The following is a 15,954-nucleotide window of genomic DNA, read 5'->3' as shown; positions in this document are numbered from 1 at the left end:
CCAGAATATATAAAGAATTTGTACAGCTCAATAAGAAAAAAAACCAGACAACCCAATTGAAAAAATGGGCAAGAGGGCTTCCCTGGTGGCGCAGTGGTTGAGAGTCCGCCTGCCGATGCAGGGGACGCGGGTTCGTGCCCCGGTCCGGGAAGATCCCACATGCCGCGGAGCGGCTGGCCCCGTGAGCCATGGCCGCTGAGCCTGCGCGTCCGGAGCCTGTGCTCCGCAACGGGAGAGGCCACGACAGTGAGAGGTCCGCGTACCGCAAAAAAAAAAAAAAAAAAAAAAAATTGGGCAAGAGACTTGAACAAATAGATTACTGAAGTGAGCAAGTACATTCTTGATTTTTTGCACTAAAAAATAAAGGAAATGCACATGAAAACCACAACCCAATACCACTACGCCTCTAGAATGGCTAAAGGTACAAAGTGTAACAAGGCCAAATATGGGCGGGGCTGTGGAGCAAGCAGATTGGTCATACACCGATCGTGGGAGTTCAAACTGAAACATGTTTGGTAGCATCTACTAAAGCTGAGCCAAATGACCCAGACATGACCATTAGGAACTCCACAGCACATCCCAACAGAAACTGTGCACATGTGCGTCAGAAGATAGTATTCATTAGCCCAAAGTGGAAACAGTAGAATGGGTAAATATGTAGTGATTTCTTTTTTTTTGGCCGCGGCATGAGGGATCTTCGTTCCCTGACCAGGGATCAGACCCGTGACCCCTGCAGTGGAAGTACGGGGTCTTAACCACTGGACCACCAGGGAAGTCCCTGTAGTGATTTTTAAACAAGCAAGTACCATATGGCAACGAAAATGAACTATAGTTATGTACACAGGATAACACTGAGTGACAGAAGCCAGTCACAAAACAACATAGACATATGATTCCATTTGTGCACAGTTCAAAAACAAGCTAAATAATCTGTGGTGTTAGAGGCCAAAATAGTGGCTCCTTATGGGAGGTAGGGAGTGGGTAGCGATTAAGAAGGAGAATGAAGAGGGCTGCTGGAATGCTGGAAACATTCTCTTTCTTGACCTGGGTGTAGGTTATAAGGATGTATTCATCTTGAGATCATTCAACGAGCTACATACATTTATGATTTGTGCACTTACGAACATGTGTATTTTATTTCAAGAAGACATTAAAAATATTCTCATGAATCACATTAGAATGGTTGCCTACAAGGGGGCCAGGAATGTAAAAATGGGTATAGAAGAGAATAAATAGGTTGGTAGGTGGGTGACAGACATATAAGCAGCTGACTAGGTAGATGAAATGGAGCCTGGGCTAGCAACAATTCTAGAGTTTTGTCTTGTCTAATATGGACACAAGTTACAGGTGGTTACTTTAATTTTAAATGGGTTAATGAAATTAAATTAAAAATTCAGTTCCTCCATTACATTAGTCACATTTCAAGAGCTCAGTAGACACATGGAGCCATTGCCTTCCACAGTGGACAGCACAAAACACAGAAAATTTTCATCATCACAGAAAGTTCTATTAGACAGCATAAATGGACATGGATAAGATCTCCTGGAGAAAAGAGGTAGTTATAGAAAGAAGCAGAGAAAGAGAATCTAGGACCACCAGTTTTTTAAAATTGCAGTATAGTTGATTTACACTGTTAGGCCAATCTCTGCTGTACAGCAAAGTGACTCAGTTATACATATATATACATTCTTTTTTTATATTCTTTTCCATTATGGTTTATCACAGGATATTGAGTATAGTTCCTTGTGTTATACAGTAGGACCTTGTTGTTTATCCATTCTAAATGTAATAGTTTGCATCTACCAACCCCAGACTCCCAGTGCATCACTCTCCCTCCCCACCTCCCTCCTGGCAACCACAAGTCTGTCCTCTATGTCAAAAAGTCTGTTCTGTTTTGTAAATAGGTTCATTTGTGCCATATTTTAGATTCCACATATAAGTGATATCATATGGTATTTGTCTTTCTCTTTCTGACTTACTTCACTTAGTATGATAATCTCTAGTTGTATCCATGTTGCTGCAAATGGCATTATTTCTGAGGACCACCAATGTTAAAGGGGTTATTATAGGAAACAGACCAAAGTAACACAAGATCCAGAAGAAAGTGACATCATGGAAACCAAGACATTAGAAATTTTTGAGGAGGAAGCATTCATGTCAAATGTTAAAGAGGAGTTAGAATCAAGTGGGAAGTAAGAGGTGACTGGAGGATTTAGCAGGACAGTTTCGATGCACATGGAAGTCAGATTGTGGTGGGTCAAAGAGAGATGGGTGGGGAGGTGAAGAACAGGAACATAGCTGTAGCAGGTCTGAAGTTTCAAGAAGGTAAAACAAATAAAGGGAATTTCCATAAAGCAAGGGAGCAGATGGCCAGTGCCGTATAGGAGGAATAAAAGAGATTAGCCTCAGCTCGGGTTCTCAGGAAATGACACATGCAGGAAATGATGTCTGGATTCCAGGCATGGAGTTAGCAGGTAGAATATGAAGAAGAGTGTTCCAAGTGGAAGGAACTGCACAGGCAATGACAAGGTGGAAGGTGCAGGAAATGGAGCGTTAGGGCTTGAGATAGTCCTGCCAAGAGTGTGAACTTGCTTTCACAGGGACAGGGAAGCATGGAATTTCCTTGAGCAGGGGAGGAACAAGATCAAGTTTGAACCTCAGGGAGGTTAGTGGCAACTTGTGCAAGATGAAGGAGCTCCCCAAGGGGGTCCAGAGACCCTTGTGGGATCCAGAGCATGAAAGAACGAAGTTCAAAATTGCCAGAAAATCTGCATTGAGCTGCAGAGTAAATTGTCTCCACCTGTACCCTGGATCTCTAAAACCCAGACAAGCCAGAGGGTCCCAGGGGTCTCAAGTCATATGACCAGTACAGACCTGTCCCCTACAGATCTTGTCAGCAGGGAGAGGATAGAGGGCTTGGACACACAAACGCCCCTTGTTTGGGCTCAGAGCAGGGCTGCCAGTGGCAGGATGGATGTGATTTCGCTGACCACAAAGAAGTGTCCCCACAGGTTATCTCGGCGGGTTCTCAGTGGGGTTTCTGAGAATCGATATGATATGGAGTAGGGTACAGGGTGCGTCATACCATACCCACCCACCACATTCACACCCCCTGGGCTCTGAAAGGAGGGAGAAGGTCCCAGGGGTGTCAAATATTAAATTGTGAGGTTTCCCACCACCGCCGCCCCACTTCTGGGGACTCTGGCCGCAGAATGCAACAATGGGTTTTGAGGAGGGGGAAGGCATCTCTCTGGGGTCAACCAGGGGAGACCTCAAGGCTCAGAGATTGGGGGGCAGAATCACCTCTCAGTCTTACTCTAATTTTCTGCTCCCTCATCCCTTGTTTCTCTGAGTGTCTCAGGCTAAACAAGGTGTATCCGACAGAAGATTTTGACATCTTGGTTTGCAATAGCTGTTTCCTCCTTAGGAATCCCAGCAGCCCCTCGTCCCGGTCCTTTTCCTCAGGTACTCAGGCACCACTCCCCACAAAGCTCTCACTCCCCATTGGTCCCCTCACCCCTGCCTGTTTCTTAATATGTCTGGTTCTTATCCGGTCTCTTGTTTACTCACCTCATTTTCCTGGTTGACCTTGGGGCCCATTCAGCTCTGAGCCTTTCTCTCTCCCTCTGGGGACCTGCCCTGGGTGGGGCTCTAACAGCCCCCATCCACCCCGACCATGCAGAGGCCCAAGCCTTGTGATAAGAGAGGAGAAGTCCTGGGGGCAGCAGCTGCTGGGGTGTTGTCCAAGAGTACACCCAGGCTTTGCAGCTGCTATTTCCAGGGGAGACTCCCCAGGCAATGAGTCCTGGGACTGGGCGGAGGAGAGCAGGGCATGGGTTGGGTCAGCCCCTCAGGAGGAATGGACTCCACCTCAGAATGCCCACACCACCTCTCAGCTATCTCTGCTTCTGTGACCTACACCCCCAACTCCCATCCCAGGCAGATTTTGGGGTGATGGGGGCACAGAATCACCCAAAACTTGTTCAGCGAGTCCCGTCTCAGGAAAAAAAAAACACCTCCCAGAAAACAAATTCTCCAGAAAGTGAAGCCCAGTGTCTGCGTGGAACCAGGAAACAGGGTCCTGCATCATTCTTTACACACAGCTCCAGCCCCCAGGTGCCACCTGCTCCCCACCTCAAACCACACCAGAAGAGCCTGCCTCCCACCTACACTCCTTGAGAGTTTACAGAGTGCCCTCTGGGAGACAAGTAAGCCCAGTGAAGCTAGTTTTGATGTTCCTATTTTGCAGATTAGGTACCCAGGAGGCCCTGTTGGTCTGGGGGTGGAGGTATTGTGTCCCACAACAAAGTCCTGAGTCAGGTGCTCAGGTTCCTGCACACCTCAGACACCTGCCCCCCACCCTGAGTGGTTGGAAAGAGGATATGCGTGGCTGGGGACCAGGGAACAGCTTGTGGGGGGTGGGGACCCGGATGTGGGTCCTTCACTGTTGTTCCTGGCAGGAGACAAAGGAAAAAAATGTAGCCATTGAACCAGCAAACAAGACCAAATGCCACCTTCGACTCCTGCTCCCCACCCCCTGGGGACCCAGCTCCAGGCCCTCAGCACCCTGCTCCCCAGCTGTTTCTCTCAGGGACACCACCCTTCCAGGACTGACGTTTCCAGCAGGCTCCCCAGGCACAGCCACCAGCTGTTCTCACACCCCTCTCAGGACTCAGGCATTCAAGCTTGCCCTCCACCCTTCTCAGGCCCTCAGGGGCCCCATTCCAGCTGGCCCTGGGATCAGCAGCCTCCTCCGAGAAGTTGGCATCATCTGCCTGGCAGGTGGCCCAGGGTGTGGCCTGAGGAGTCCAGAAACTCCACTATATAGCCCGGCCCAGGGAACCTGGGGCTAGTCCTGCAGCTCCGGGAACCTGCAGGCGAGAGAGGCTGCATCCCCTTTGGAAGTGGGACATCAGGTCCCCTACCCTTGCCCCTGGCTCTAGGCCTCCCCATCCCACTCCCCGCAGACCCACTGGACATCCAACTCCCTATCCTACCTCTCTCCTGCCCTCCCTGCCCAGCCCCCAGGCCCACCAGATGTCCAATTCCCCTTACACACACACTGGCCCTTGGATTCAGCCCACCTCAGCCTTCCTGGTGCCCAGGCAGCCCTTGTCCTGAGACTGGGCCCTTTTGTCCTCTGGCAGGAGGGGCAGACCGCCTCCTATGACCCCCTCTCTTTCTCCACTGCAGACATGGGTTCTCTGCGGAGCTGGTGGCTGCTCTGGGCCGGAGCAACCCTCCTGTGGGGTAAGTCAGACCAAAATCCCATCTATGTCCTGGTTCCAGTCTGAAGAACTCTACCTGCCTGGGTCAGCACCCTCCATTTGAGCCCCCTCCACAAACACATCTCCCAGTGTCACCCCAGGCTAGCTGAGATGGGAGAGAGACCCTTTAAGTCCTGCAGAGAAATGTGGTGGAATTCACCCATTCTCTCTCTGTTCCAGAGGGAAACAGGTAAAAACTTTAGTCCCCATATTCAAGTAGGTAAGAACTACTACTTTCTTGATTTTCTGCAGCTCAACTAAAGTTTTGACTTAGAGCCTCATTCTGCTGAGGCGATGGAAAATTTCACTAAAGTCTTTCTTGGCGGGGGGCTGGGGGGATTTGGTGCCCAATTATAGGGTTATGTCCAGAACTAGAGTCTTAGGTAAAGCCAAAGTTTGGGGGGAGGGATGGGACATGCCGGCCCTCTTTACCAGTGAACATCTATTTAGGTTACTTTAGAAACATTCATTGCCCCTGATCCCCTGGCCCCATGGGACACTGGGATGTCCTTCAAGGCTCCCCTTATTCAGCAGACAGTCCTATAACCACCACAACTCTCTCCAAGATCCTGTAAAGTGATCTCTCTCCCTCCCCCTCTCTCTTCTCAGCCCTGGAGAATCTTTTCCTAGATTGAGGTGTTGAAAAGTCCCCGCTCCTCTCTATTTCTAGGAGACATTTTGTCCATACTCCCATAATCCCCTTTTCCCCTTCACATACACCCCTAATCCTATGAAGACAGAAATCACAAACTGGCACCTGAATCCAGCCAGTTTGGGCCCCATAGTGCTTACTTAAAACCGTTTTGGATTGGAGATTTCACATGGAAATTCAGATATCCAATTTCTCTTGAAAAAATGGTAAGATCTGACATTTTTAAGAAAGAGCCCATAAGCCATCATCATAACAACAGATTAAAGCTAATAGCAACACCCCACTTTCCATGGCATGTGAATGCTCTAGCTGCACAGTTCTGTTTCACACATTTACATCACTTGCCTGGCCCCGTCAGTGTTTGAATTTGAGATCCCTGTCTGAAGTGTTCAGGCTTTTGGAAGGCAAAAGCCAGAAAGGCTGGTAGGTGAACACTGCATGAATAAGGGGAAAGGAGAGAGAAGAGAGAATAGAAACCCACGTTAGTATTTCAACATGCGACCCAGGCACGGGGTATGAGGTTACTTCTCTGATGGGGAGAATTGGGTAAAGCAGACCCACAGCTGCATTTTCTCACCCCAGGTTTGACCCAGGAGGCCTCAGTGGACGCCAAGAACAGCGGGGGGGAGGAATTCCTCACGGCCTTCCTGCAGAACTATAATCGCGGGTACAGCAAAGCCTACCTCTACCTCCTCCTCTCCAGTCTGTCGGACAACCTCACCTCAGTCTCCATCCTCAGCCAGGTAGACGGCACCTCACAGAAGGTCACTGTGAGGCCCGGGCAGTCAGTCATGGTCAACATCACTGCCAAGGCTGAGATGGTCGGCAGCAGTACCTTCCAGCGTGCGGTGGTGGTCCACTCTGACCGCACCATCTCTGTGCAGGCAATAAACGCTAAGCCCAACACAGCAGATGTGACACAGCTGTGGCCTGTCCGCGCCCTAGGCACTGAGTACTTTGTGTTCACACCCTCCAGCGCTTCGTCCCGGAATCTCAAGGAGTTTGCTGTGGTGGCGGGTGCAGACGGTGCCTCTGTCAGTATACAGCTGAAGGGGTCAGTGACATTCCAGGGCAAGTCCTACTCAGCGGGCAATGTCCTGAGTGTGACTCTGGACCCCTACCAGGTGGCCCAGGTGCAGAGCACAGCTAACCTCTCAGGGTCAAAGGTCACCGCCAGTAGCCCCGTGGCTGTCCTCTCTGGCCACAGCTGTGCCCAGAAAAACACGAACTGCAACCATGTGGTGGAGCAGCTGCTACCCACATCTGCCTGGGGCACCTACTATGTGGTGCCCCCTCTGTCCTTGCAGACCCGCTCCGACCTGGTCTATGTCGTGGCCAGCCAGGCCACGAAACTGACCTACAACCTCGGGGGCACCAATGGCTCCCGTGAGCTCCAGGCAGGTAACGTGGCAGAGTTTGAGATCCAGCAGTCCCAGCCACTCTACCTGTCTGCAGATGTGGGCATCCAAGTCCTGCTGTTTGGCACGGGTACCACCAAAGATGGAGTGACCTATGACCCCCACCTGGTCCTGATCCCAGACGTGGCAGCCTACTGCCCTGCCTATGTGGTGAAGTGCGTGCCAAACTGTAAGTGCGTGGCCCTGGTAGTGGCACCGACAAAGGCTGCTGGTGAGCTGACCATAGATGGGCAGAGGCTGGGGGCCAATCTCACCTGGGCCGTTGTGCCAGGCAGTGAGTTCTCATATGCTGAAGTGGACCTCGGCACTAAGGACAGTATCCATGTGGCTGAGGCTGCTACCAGCTTTGGGCTGCTCACCTTTGGGCTGAACCAGGACGTGAGCTTTGGGACAGCAGCTGCGTGCGGCCGGAGTAAGTGATCAGAAATGACCTCTGGCCCTGTCCACCTGGGGACCCCTTTGCCAGCTCGCTTGCCTTTTCCCCTTTCCCACCCTCTCTGTGCTCATCTGTGGCTTCCTGGCTCAGCTGGGCTGTCTCCCACTCACCTGCATCCTCCCTGCCATCCTTCTTTTCCTTAAGGCTTCCCAAGCCCTCCCTGTCCCCCCACCCCCCTGCACGAACAATACTCTAAGTGTTTAGCAACTGGTATGATCCAGGGTCCCAACCAGTCTGAAGAGATGCCAGTCAGAGCACTGCAGCAGGGTCCTAGAAGCCCCCAGGGTGTCTGGCATCAGCCCTTTGTCTGTTGCTTTTGTGGGGGGTGGCATTGCGGTAAGGTTCCTGCGGAGAGCCACGTGCCAAGAGAGAGGATCTTTGTGGGGGGTCAGGTCAGGTCAGCAGCTTCTCACCAACCAGGTTGAGAATATTTTGTTATTTTAGCTACTGACACACAACCATACCAGTTGCTAACTGCCACTCCCCCAACACCTCATACAGGAATGCCAAACTCAGGAGGTCTAGAAGTATAATAATGATGGCTACCATGTGGGGGGAGTATTTCTCAACATACCAGGGTCCACTCTAGGTGTCTTGTATGTGTTAACATAGTTAATTTCTAGGACCTGGCCCTGTGTGTACTTTTGGGCCCAGCCTGTCGAGGAGTTGCCTCCAAGCAGTGCCGCGTTTGAGGGCACAGATGCTAAAGCCAGACTTCCCAGGTTCAAATCCCACCTTTGCTTGTGTGACCTTGGGCATGTGACTTCACCTCTGTGGACCTGTTTCCACATCTGTAAAATGGGGATCATAACTGCACCCCTCACAGGGTTGTTAAGTGACAGTGCAGTGAGTTAACATTTGTAGCTCATTTAGAGGGTATCGGGCAAGTGAGTACGGCTACATAAGGGTGAGCTATTATTATGAGCAGACAGAAGGCAAGAGCTTCTGAAGACTAGGAGGCAGGGGAGGAAGAGCTGTCTCTTCCTACGTGGATCCGCTTCCCGAAGCAGGGATCCTAGACAGTAGGGTTCCCAGCACTGGCAAAAATGCCCCTCCCATCCATCCTCCAGGGCATGGAAGCTACCCAACTTCAAAGGGCCACTTCAGGCTTGAATAGTAATGTGGAAGAGGTGGGTGATTGATTGTAATAGGTAATAATTAACCTAATTAACACCTGGGATCAGTTCCAAACCCTGCTTATATTTTAGCTTATTTGAGCCGGGCCACTCCCCCCTCCCCAACTATCCCTGTGAAGAAGGTATTATTATCACCCCCATGTCACAAGTGAGGAAACAGAGACATACAGAATTATAAATTACTTTCCAGTGTCACACAGCTAATTGACTGTGCCAGGATTCTAACCTAGGCGGCCTGACGCCACCATTTCCATTCTATTGAACAGTCTCTGTCTTCCATTTTCTATCTTTAAAAAAGATCCCTTGGGAAATTCCCTGGGGGTCCAGTGGTTAGGACTCCACGCCTCCACTGCAGGGGGCATGGGTTCCATCCCTGGTCAGGGAACTAAGATCCTGCATGCTGTGTGGTGCAGCCAAAAATTAAAAATAAATAAAAAATAAAAACGATCCCTTAGCCTTTTAGCCTGATTGGGAAGGTAGGGGCAAGGGGGAAACAGGGAGAGAAAAGCCACACATTAACCTTTCCATGACTGTTCCTGCCTGGTGGTTCTTCACCACCTTCCAGTTCTTCTGGGCTGAGCTGTGTTTTCTGGGGAACCAGAAAACCTAAGAGAAGTCAGGCCTGAGCAGCTCTCTCCCTCTGAGATTCCAGACCTCAGTCCCCCCACTTCTAGAATGGGTCGTTGTGAGCTAACTGCCCAAACTCCCCCGGGTGGGAGAGCTCCAGGATTCCTGGTAGGGTGGACACTCCTGACTCTTTGTGGCCACCCCTCTTCCCTCCCCAGCCCTGCAGACCCAGGAGCCCTCCTGCGAAGGCAAGCAGTGCGGTCCCAAGCAGCTCTGCAAGGTGCTGGATGGGCAGGCCAGGTGCTTGGCAGACTCCGCGGCCACCTGCCGCGCCCAGGGTGACCCCCATTACACCACCTTCGATGGCCGCCGCTATGACATGATGGGCACGTGCTTGTACTCGATGGCGGAGCTGTGCAGCGACGACCAGACCCTGCCTGCCTTCAGCGTGGAGACCAAGAACGAGCACCGGGGCAGCCGCAGCGTCTCTTACGTGGGCTTGGTTACCGTGCGCGCCTACAACCACGCGGTGTCGCTGGCCCGCGGGGAAGTTGGCTTCGCTCGGGTAAGGATCCAGGGGAGGCTTCCGGGTTAAAAAGAAACCCATGAGCCACCCAACAAGCAGAAGGAGGAGGCAGTTCCTGGGTGTCAGGCCCCAGACCCCAGCCCTTTGCCAAGGGGTGGAGGGTGCAGAGAAGTGGGCCGAGGGCGTGGGGGCTCGGGAGGGGGGATTTGAGAATCAGTGGCAGAACCTTAAACCCCTTTTGTCCAGCAGTTCGATTTCTAAAAATTTTTAGAATGCTCAGAGATATGGTTAGGGGAAAAAAGTTTATGCCGATGTGTTTATAATAGCAAGAAGAGGGGGCGGGCAGAGAGAGAAAGAAGACAAAATGTCCCGCAGTGGGTAATTTCTTAAGTGACCAAACGCTAAAAATGTAGTGAGCACCTCCTATGTGCCGGGTTTGTCTCTTAGCACTTTCCATGTGTTAACGCATTTAATGCTCACAGCAATCTACGGGGGTAGGCGTTATTATTATTAACACTTTTGATGAGGAAACTGAGGTCCAGAGAGATGAATGACTTCCCAAGGGCTTAGGGCTAGTAAGAGATGGAGCTGGGAACGCCCCCAGGCTGGCTCCTGAGTCTCTGTCTTAACCTCTAGGCTATTCTGCCTCTGGTGAATGGATTACTACTCAGCCAATATAAATTACAGAAATATAAGAACAGCAAAATAAATAGAAACAATAATTTCCCTTTTTCCTACCGTATTATTATGCACATGTTCAAACACCCAGAAAAGCTGTACAGTGAACATTGTACAGTGAACACCATTTGCCCATCACCTGGATTATAAACATTTTACTCTGCTTAGTTCATCACACATCTATCATCTGTCCATCCCTCTGGCCACTCAACAATCCCTCTTACTTTTTTTTTTTTTTTTTTTTTTTTTGCGGTACGTGGGCCTCTCACCGTCGTGGCCTCTCCCGTTGTGGAACACAGGCTCCTGACGCACAGCCTCAGCAGCCATATGGCTCACAGGCCCAGCCGCTCAGCGGCATGTGGGATCCTCCTGGACCGGGGCACGAACCCGCGTCCCCTTCATCGGCAGGCGGACTCCCAACCACTGCGCCACCAGGGAAGCCCACCCTCTTACTTTTTATGCACTTTAAAATAAGTCCTAGACATCAATACACTTCACCCCTAAAGATTTTAGCAAGCATACCGTTAACTAGAATACAATATTTTCACACTTCTTTTTGCTTACTTTTGAAACAAAATTTAAATGTAATAAAATCCACAAATCATAAATAAATCCACAAATCAAAATTTAAACATAATAAAATCCACAAATCACTGTTCACTGAGTTTTGACAAATGTGCAAACCAAACCTCTGTTAAGATATAGAAGGTTTGCATCCCTCTAGAAAATTCCCTCATGCCCCTTCCCAAACAATGGCCCACACACTCCTAGAGGCAATCACAGTTCTGATTTTTTTCCACCATAGATTAGTTTTGCTGGTTCAAGAACTTCATAGTAAAGGAATCATCCAGTGCAAGAAGCCTTTTGTGTAAGGCTTCTTTTGCTCAGCATGATACTTTCGAGTTTCTTCCATGTTGCTGCGATTAATTTTTTTAAATAGGAAAAGAATTTACAGCTCAAAACAAAAAGGCATGTTATGAAAGATCCTGCTTTTACGCCTATCTTTACCTGCTTTCCCTGCTCGCCACAGGTAAGGGCTTTTACTAGTTTCCTGAGTATTCATCTAGGGTTTCTTTATGCCAACACAAGCAATACATTCTTACGTCTCCCCTCTCTTAGCAAACAGTACCGTGCTTGTGCTCTGTTCTGAACTTGACTTTTTGCACTGAACAGTGCATTCTGAAGCTGTCTCCTTGTCAGTAGGAAGGGGGCCTCCTCTTTCCTTTCTACAGCTGCACAGTTTGTCATCGGCTGGATGCATCATAGTTCATTTAGCTCAGGCCCCTGTGGTTGGATGCCTTGTTCATGCTGGCAAGCAGTACTGCCATGAATATTCTTGTATCTCCCTCGTTTTGTGAGTGTGCAGGTGGATCTGTGAGATTAATAACCAAGTGGATTAAAGGAGTGTTCTTGAAGGCTAGAGAGGTTGAACACAAGCTCAGGGGGACCTCAAATCCCTTGAACTTATGTGTGCAGAATCTTGCACATGCTGTGTAGTTTTTCAGGGAGAGGGTCCATTACTTTGTCAGATCCTTACAGAGGTCAGTGACCTGACAAAGGTTTAGAGTTCCTGGTAGGATCATGGTAGGATGTCCACAAGAGCTTCTTAGGAGAAAAGAGTTCATGAAATGGTGACTTCAGCATGGTCTCCTTATTTTTTTTTAAGTATAAATATATTTAAAGGTAGAAAAAAACCTGGCATGATTCATAAATGTGAGTATTTTTTTAACATCTTTATTGGAGCATAATTGCTTTACAATGTTGTGCTAGTCTGCTGCACAACAAAGTGAATCAGCTATACGTATACATATATCCCCATATCCCCTCCCTCTTGTGTCTCCTTCCCACCCTCCCTATCCCACCCCTCTAGGTGGTCACAAAGCACCGAGCTGATCTCCCTGTGCTATGCGGCTGCTTCCCACTAGCTATCTATTTTACATTTGGTAGTGTATATATGTCCATGCCACTCTCTCACTTTGTCCCAGCTTACCCTTCCCCCTCCCCGTGTGTACGTGTACAGCAGTATGGGTGATTTTCTCTTTTCTCATTTTTGCCCGTGCATATTTTGTAAGTTTTCTGTACTGAACAGGCACTACTTGTGTCATTTAAAAATGAAGATCACTGGTCTTAGGGGAAAGACAGATTTGAACAATGGTCCCTGGACTGAGAGCCTGTGAATGTGGGCTGTCTCGGTCACTGCCTGGCAAAGACTTGGACACACAGGTAGGCTCATGGAGGCGTTGCTGACCGAATGAACGATCTATCTTACCTTTGACCTTGCTTATGCTGTCCCCTCTGCCTGTTACTCCTTTTTTCATATCCCATCCTCTCGGCTAAGACAAGACTTTGTGAAGAAAGTATAAGAAAGACATGCTTAGGAAGAGGAAAATGGGCCCAGGGGACAGAGAGATCACACTCCTTATCTCCTGGCTGGACTCTCTCTCCACTCAGGACATTTGCAGAGGAACACCACTCCCCCTCCTGGTTTTCGTGGCTATCTCTCACTGGTCCTTTATGGCTCAGCTCAGCTGTCTCTTCTTCCAGGAAGCCTTCCCTAACCTGAAGGTTTGGGTCTGGCTCTTTTTCTAGGCTCCTGCAGCCTCCTGTGCCTCCACTATCCCAGCCCTGATCACTCTGATCTGTCATTGTCTAGTGACAGGTCTGTCTCCCCTATTGGACTGGGAGCCCCATGAGAGTAGGGTCTGGGGTTGTCTTTGTCATCAGTGTATCTCCAGGATCTCCCAGGCCAGGGCCAGGCACAGGGTCAGTGCCCAGTGGATGTTTATTTAATACAGCAGGGGCTTCCTTCACTTCCTGAGCACCTGCTATTCTACCAGGTACAGTTCTAGGCACTGGAGATGAAGCAGCTGCCCTGTCTTCGTGGAGCTGACAGCGTAGTCAAGTTAGAGAGGTGATAAACATCAGATATTTGCAGATGACATTTTAGAAGGTTAGACACTCTAGGGAAAAAAATAGAGCAGGGAAGGGGAATAGGGAGTAGGGAGGAGCTGCCATATAAAATAAGGTGGTCTGGGATGGCCTCCCTGAGACGGTGACATTTGAGCAAAGTTTGTGTAAGAGGTGAGGGAGTGAGCCAAGTGTATATCTAGGGAAAGAACATTTCAGGTCATGGGGAAGGCAGGAGCAAAGATCCTGAGGCTTGGTCAGTGGCACTAATGGGAGGAAGGAATCCTCACGCAGCTAGAGCAGGGGAAGCAAGTGGGAGGAGAAGAGGGGCTGAAGGCCAGACCACATGGGGATCTGACCCTCCTCTCCTGACTCCCTCTGCAGATCGACAGCCAGCGCTCACGCCTGCCTGCCTCCCTGGCTGAGGGCCGCCTGCGCGTGTACCAGAGTGGGACACGGGCCATGGTAGAGCTGGACTTCGGGCTGGTAGTCACCTATGACTGGGATGCCCAGCTGGCACTGAGCCTACCCGTGCACTTCCAAGGCCAGGTGTGCGGTCTGTGTGGCAACTATAATGGTGACCCCACTGATGACTTCCTTACACCTGACCGGGAGCAGGCTCCTGATGCTGTGGAGTTTGCCAGTAGCTGGAAGCTGGACGACGAGGACTACCTATGTGAGGACGGCTGCCAGAACAACTGTCCCTCCTGCACCCCAGACCAGGCCCAGCACTATGAGGACAGCCGTCTCTGCGGCATGCTGACCCAGCTCGATGGCCCCTTTGCCGTCTGCCGTGATGCCCTGGACCCCCAGCCCTTCCTGAAGGAATGTGTATATGACCTATGTGTGGCCAGTGGGGACCGGGCCAGCCTGTGCCGTGCCCTTAACGCCTACGCCCAGGCCTGTCTGGAGTTTGGCATCTCTGTTGGGAACTGGAGGTTGCCAGCCAGCTGCCGTGAGTGATACCCTGGTGGGGGCTGGGAGCACATGGTGGGAGGCAGGGGACCCCTTGCATCTGCTCAATATCTGAGCATTTACTGTGATCCAGCCTGGAGCTGGACCATGCCAGGGACGGAGCAATGGCCAAGATGGCCAGGCTGTGCCCACAGTGAGCCTAAGGTTGGGGCAGACGTATCACACTAGACAGTGACAGTCCAGAGTGGTCAGGGCTGGGATGGGGGAAGTTCAGAGGGGCTATGGGAGACCAGAGAAGCTTCCTGACTCAGTCTGGGGAATCAAGTGGGATCTCCTAGAGAAAGGGATGCCCAATCTGAAGGCTGTAGGAGGGATTGGAGCTAGATAGAAAAAAGGGGGGGCAGGAAGTGGGTTCCAAGCTGAGAGAAGGGCATGTGCAAAGACTTGGCATGAGATGTCCCAAAGCAGACATGCGAACATCTCTTCATTTATAACTCTTCCATGATTCCCCGATGTCTTCTGGATAAAGTCCCAGCTCCATAGCCAGGTATCCATCCACTGAATCATTCATTCACTCATGTATTCATTCATCCAACATGCATTCCCTGAGTCCCTATCTGGCCCCACCCCTGTGCTGACGATGGGCACAGTGGGGACCAAAACACCTGTCTCTGCCCTTGTGAGGCTCCCAGAGAAACGTTCAGGAGGCAGAAAGGCTAGCACAGGAAGGAGGAGGAGGCTTCCAGGCCCAGGCCCGTTGGCTTGGGACAGGAACTCCAGAGAGGGGTAAGTCGAGGGGAGACACTGAGGCCATTTGGGGATTGTCTTGGTCACTGCTGTGTCCTCACTGCCCAGTGAACACCACTCCCCACCACCGCCGAGTTCCCCAATGCCTGGTGCAAAAGAAGCACGAGTGCATTCACTCATCTACCCATTCATTTTCGAGGTATTTACTGGGCATCTCCTGGGGGCCGGGCCCCGTCCATGGTGCTGCAGATTCAGCCATGTTGGAGACAGAATTCTCCCACAGAATTTGTCCCAAAGAATTTATGTCCCACTCCCACAGAATTTATAATCCTAGCAGGGGAGACAGAGAGTAAGCAGTAACCTGTGGAATAGCTTCAGAGAGCAAAAGAAACAGAGTTCATGGGATAAGAGCAAATGGGAGACTCATGAAGAGAGTGCTCAGGGAAGACCCTTGGGAGAAGCTGCCATTGGAACAGAGACCAGGATTAGGCAACAGTGTGAGCTCATAATGATGCTCTACATGGGGGTGTCTCTACATAGATGAGCCTCCTGTGATACTGGGACTATTATTATCCCATTCTACTGATGGGGAAACTGAGGCACAGAGAAATTGGAGTTGTTTGCTCACAATCACACAGCTAAGAAGGGGAGAGCTGGGATTTGAACCCAGGCCATCTACATTCCAGTAACCTTCTCTTAACCACA

At 50.4% G+C, this 15,954-nt stretch overlaps 1 protein-coding gene across 2 annotated transcripts in view; it reads left to right on the top strand.

Moving 5' to 3' along the window:
• The window catches only part of FCGBP (Fc gamma binding protein), an 83,229-nt gene that overhangs the window by 38,684 nt on the left and 28,591 nt on the right, over positions 1-15,954 (top strand). The window contains exons 5-8 of one of the 2 annotated variants that reach the window (XM_033430957.2): positions 5,194-5,250; positions 6,502-7,749; positions 9,695-10,041; positions 13,972-14,542. In XM_033430957.2, the coding sequence (XP_033286848.1) occupies positions 5,196-5,250; positions 6,502-7,749; positions 9,695-10,041; positions 13,972-14,542 (2,221 nt within the window). In that variant the 5' untranslated portion in view covers positions 5,194-5,195. Of the gene's footprint in view, positions 1-262; positions 5,251-6,501; positions 7,750-9,694; positions 10,042-13,971; positions 14,543-15,954 lie in introns of those variants that run through there. The other variant, XM_049703720.1, reaches the window with a different exon arrangement.

Source organism: Orcinus orca, chromosome 20 (assembly GCF_937001465.1).
Source record: "Orcinus orca chromosome 20, mOrcOrc1.1, whole genome shotgun sequence".
Taxonomy (NCBI): domain Eukaryota; kingdom Metazoa; phylum Chordata; class Mammalia; order Artiodactyla; family Delphinidae; genus Orcinus; species Orcinus orca.
Note: the sequence above shows the minus strand (reverse complement) of the source record. Positions and strands in the feature narration are given on the sequence as shown.